General features: G+C 38.3%; 1 protein-coding gene across 1 annotated transcript in view; it reads right to left on the reverse strand.

Annotated features, from left to right (window-relative positions):
- Positions 1-4,758, reverse strand: part of LOC108757036 (2-oxoisovalerate dehydrogenase subunit beta, mitochondrial) — a 13,335-nt gene that overhangs the window by 4,941 nt on the left and 3,636 nt on the right. The window contains exons 2-6 of the mRNA XM_018501286.1: positions 4,203-4,280; positions 3,676-3,878; positions 3,192-3,347; positions 2,170-2,341; positions 969-1,114 (exon numbers count right to left, since the gene is read on the reverse strand). Coding sequence (XP_018356788.1) covers positions 969-1,114; positions 2,170-2,341; positions 3,192-3,347; positions 3,676-3,878; positions 4,203-4,280 — 755 coding nt within the window. The remainder of the gene's footprint in view (positions 1-968; positions 1,115-2,169; positions 2,342-3,191; positions 3,348-3,675; positions 3,879-4,202; positions 4,281-4,758) is intronic.

The following is a 4,758-nucleotide window of genomic DNA, read 5'->3' on the forward strand; positions in this document are numbered from 1 at the left end:
TCCGGAAGGTTAATCGAATTTAATCGATGCGATCCTTTCAACCGCACACAAGATTTTTCGTAGAAGCGGCATATCAGAATTTTGTTCTGTGAGAGCTGCAATTTCTCTCGTTGCGAAATCGCGCGATGTTTCGCAGGCAGGCATGTCGAAAACTAGACAAGACGACGAATCCGCGACTGTATCGAAATTGCGGCAAAACGGGTTTTCAATTACGATCACCTCGTCACGTGCGTGTGTGCGTGTACAATGTACATAATATTGCGGTGATTTGCAAGCCCGCGAGTGGATATCACTACGTACGATCGAGCATATCATTAGCGACCTGCGATCGATTAGCATAAATCAGCACGATTATTAGCGTCTATAGAAATCTTATCGTAATCTGACGGAGCATATACGAGCGTGGGTCAGCCTTGCTTGACACTACAACCGCTTCTAATTTTACTTTGAACACGACGCGCATCTGCCTCTCTATTCGTCGGTGACACGCCGCCGCGTCATGAAAGATCGCGATCCCGAGTTCTCGCGCGACGACGATGAATCCTACGTGGGAAGAGTTGGTTTCCGATATTTCCTTGCCGAACGTCTCGCGACGTTCCAACGACGCATACAAATAGTGCGGAAAAGACTTCAATTGCGTCTCTTGTATCTTGCGTGGGCGTGAACCAGACGATTTTCTACGACGCGTTTCGGCATTCACAGCCGCGACGCATTCATCACCGAGCATCTCAGAGTTTTTAATTAAATCGAGGGAACGGAGCAGAAGGGAGATTTCACGCTCGGATCGTTCGGCCTTTTTGCAATTCGGCGTTAATCATGGAGGACGCCCATGAGATCGTCGCAACGATAACGGAAAGTAACGCAAGCGAGAAAGATACGTCGGACTTCTCGCCTTAAGCGGAATCGTCGAATCGATCTTGCTCTTTCTCAAGGAAACGGCCGTAATAACAACGGCCGTTACTGCCCACCTTGCACACAAGTTCCGCGTCCCAAGGTAGAATGGAGACGAGGTCTATCACCTCGCAGGATACGCCGAGTTTCTCCTGGACTAAGTCGGCTACCTCCAGCAGTACGTGCACCTGAGTGCCCCAGCCAACGAGTGTCACGGCATCACCTATGCGACAAAGAACCAAAGTTGTATTCGTGTGTACATACGCGAGTACGTACGGACGTTGTAATCACGGATGAAAGCGTGCATTTCTTCTCGCCTGTATCCTGTTTCAGGACCGGTCATGTCGAGCGAGATCACCGACGATATAATGGAAGGACGCGATCGCACTTGGTAAATTATATTCGCTTCTCGCGTTCGAAAGTGCGAATAGTTACCTTCTATGACTTCAAATAACACTTTCCGAGGTGTTATTTTTTGTTCGACGGTGCACATTTCACGGTGAATAATGTAAAGAGCGATGTCGTACTTTACGCTCTAAACATTTCTCCGAAGAATGATTTTACACAACCGCAAATATTTATTCGTAGTGTATAATCATTTCCGCGTAGTCTGAAGATGCAAGAACTTCTAGTAATACTTATTAATTATACGTTGCGTCAAAGGCAAGAACTCGCAGATAAAAGTATTTTAATCAATAACATTAAAATTTGATTGATAAAATACTGTTAATTATCACCATTAGTATCGAAAGATAGAAAGAGGAAAAAATATTATTTATAAAATTATATAAATAGCAAAAATTAAAAATTGTACTAACACTAGAGAGCAAAAGCGGTATATATTAATTATAAAAGATCCTATTTTAAAATAAAAATATGTTTAAAATATTTCTCCGACGTTCCTTTATTTTATATAATTTTTGTTTCAAAAACTTACATCATGTATTTATAAAACTACATGTATTCGAAAAATATCTTAGATTATCGATATAATATTGAAACAATATAGTATCAAATAGTGTCAAATATTGAACTCGTAACTGAAACATATATGAGTCCCTGGTAATTTTTACTGGGACTTTTCCTAATTTTTAAACAGTAACAATTTGAAATAATTTTATGTTTTACAATTTTATTTTTTACAGTTTTGATCTTAAAAAATTTAAAAATATGGAGCTAATAACAAAAACTGTAGCTGATCCCAAGAATGCATACCTATGTTCCTTTAGTGTTAAAAAATATTCTTGATATGGATTAAATAGACATTTCAGAACTCACCGCTTCTTACAATTTCAGCCTTGCCGATTGCAATCTTGTAAGGTGCAACGGGTACTTCATCGACCGCTATGCGATACAGAATTTTAGGCTCGAATATGATACAGGGATCCGGCTCGTCGATGCAGCTCAACAAGAGACCCTTTGCGTGCATCGCTCCGCGAGGGACGACGATCTAAAATCAAAAAGAAGGATGAGCTCATTAAGTAGTATATAATGATGTATTTGAGTGAGGCGAGAACACGAGAATCGAGTCCCTTGCGATCCTCCCGATAATCATCGACTCCTTAGCACATGTCTCAAAACAAGCGTGAAATCAATCGACTCTGAGTAGATGATATTACGTCGCATCGCTCCTTTAGTAATCGCGATGTACGATAGTGGCGGCTAGGTGCATTAGTGTGCGAGTAAAACTTTCTTCATGCATACGTAGGTCGTGTATGCTGTAGAATATTCATGGAATTTGTTGAGGAAAGTTGTAAACTCACAGTTTTACGGCTGGCGCGAGACATAGCAAGGGTTATACTCGAAGAATGTTCCTGATGATGGAAATTTGATAGCAAAACTCGTCTCGTCACCAAATCACACGATCAAGAAAATGAGCCAATTTTTGGAAATAAAATCCAACGTCTCAATCGTCAGTTACGCGTCGAGTTCGTATCCAGGCAAATCATAAAAGTTATATGATATTAGAAAAACGCCATCATGATTTTGTCGTTAAAAATGACAAATAAAATCATCATGATATTCTTCAGATCATTATGATTTCTGTGTTCTACTTAGGTAGTAGTACAGATCTTGTTGTTCAACATTATAGCAACGATCGACTTGTCAGGCATTTCGTACAAACAGTGAGGCGTGGCCTTTTACGATCTTATTATGAAATCGTCTATCTCGATAAGGAACTTGTCTTCTCGCTCGACTATTAACAGAGAAATATCTTAGTCTTAAGACACAGTTGAGAGGAAACAAGCGGTTCTCGTGTTACGCCCAATGAATAAAACAAAAAACGCATTTCTACTAGCCTTCAAACCGGGAGTGTGTGCAAAGTAGGCTTCCGGGCTTTGAGAGTGATAAAGACCACCATGGCCGACGGCTCCGCAAGGTGCACGAATCGTGAGCTTGCCGCAGTCGAACATACTGCCGCTTCGATACCTCATTTTTGCCGCTTCGTTTACCAACTGTAAAAGAAACGTACGCACAGTTAATAGTCGAAGATCCTTGCACTCTATTTAATAATTTACATTACACATTCCGCGTTATTTTATACGATTCACTCGCAAAATAGTTGAAAAAACTTTTCAAGCTATAAGAAAAAAGTTTTCGCGCTCTCTGCATTTTTCAAGCAAATAGATTTCTTTGTTATACTTTTGTTTGCACCTTCTTATTATTTAAATAGCTAAATTTTCTTAAAACTATGGATTTCTTTCACCCTAGACATATTACAAAATAATAATTATTCTTTCATCTGTTATATTAATACTATATGTGCTGTGAATAATGCGACACCTGATCAAAAGCGGGAAATATATAATCGGCAAATTGTATTTCGGCAATCGCTGATATTCCCGCATTGGCTAAACCGATTCCGAAACCGGCGATTCCTTGCTCGCAGAGAGGCGTGTTGAAGACACGATCGGCACCGAAACGGTTCTTCAAGTCCATCGTGCAACGAAAGACACCTCCGAATGCCACATCCTCGCCAAACACAACTGAAATTTTAAAAGGAACTATAAACAACTAAGCAATGTTTTCTATTATTTCCGAAAAATGTAATTATTTCTATTTTAAAAATTTTAACAAAAAAAAAAGAGATTCAACTTTTCTTAGAAAAATTAAATTCTATTAATTTTTATAGACGATTAAATAATTTTCTCAACAGCTTAATATTTTTTAATTTTTCGAAAGTATTGAAAAATTGAGAATATTATTAAATATATATTTGAATAGAGGAAATGTTTTAATGTATTATATTCGCGTACAGCTACATATTCGAATTAAAAAAGAGCACAAATATGGTATAATAAAATCCTTACCTGAACGTGGGTTGTTTTCCAATGCAATGTTAAGTCCATGATTTATAGCTTGATACATATTCAGCTTTTGAGTCTCACCTAAAAGCACAACTTTTATGTAATCACATGAATAATGCATAATCAGAGTCGTGCAAAAGATTTTCAGAGCCTTGCCTTATGTACAGCACACTTTATCCTAAAGATGTTCCTGCAAACGTTTTCAGAACATTCGGACATTCTCAAGATGTTCTTCAGAACATCCCTTGAATATCTGTGCATGGGTGGTGCAAGGGTAAGGATGAGTGCTTTTATCTGTTCATGAATTTAATGTATGTATAGTTAGCAACACTAAAAGATTGCAACACATTTTTTTCAATGAGTTTCGGAAACTGCTCGAGCGATTGGTTATTATTTATGGATCCATAAGTAAGAACCAATCGCTCGGTGAATAGGCTGCGTTTCGAAACCTATTTAAAAAAGTATTGTAACCTTTTAGTTGTTGACTGTACACATACACCCTTCATAAATAAGTAATTATTTTCTAAGAACGAATATATATATATATATATATATTCGT

This window comes from Trachymyrmex septentrionalis, unplaced genomic scaffold (assembly GCF_001594115.1).
Source record: "Trachymyrmex septentrionalis isolate Tsep2-gDNA-1 unplaced genomic scaffold, Tsep1.0 scaffold131, whole genome shotgun sequence".
NCBI lineage: Eukaryota > Metazoa > Arthropoda > Insecta > Hymenoptera > Formicidae > Trachymyrmex > Trachymyrmex septentrionalis.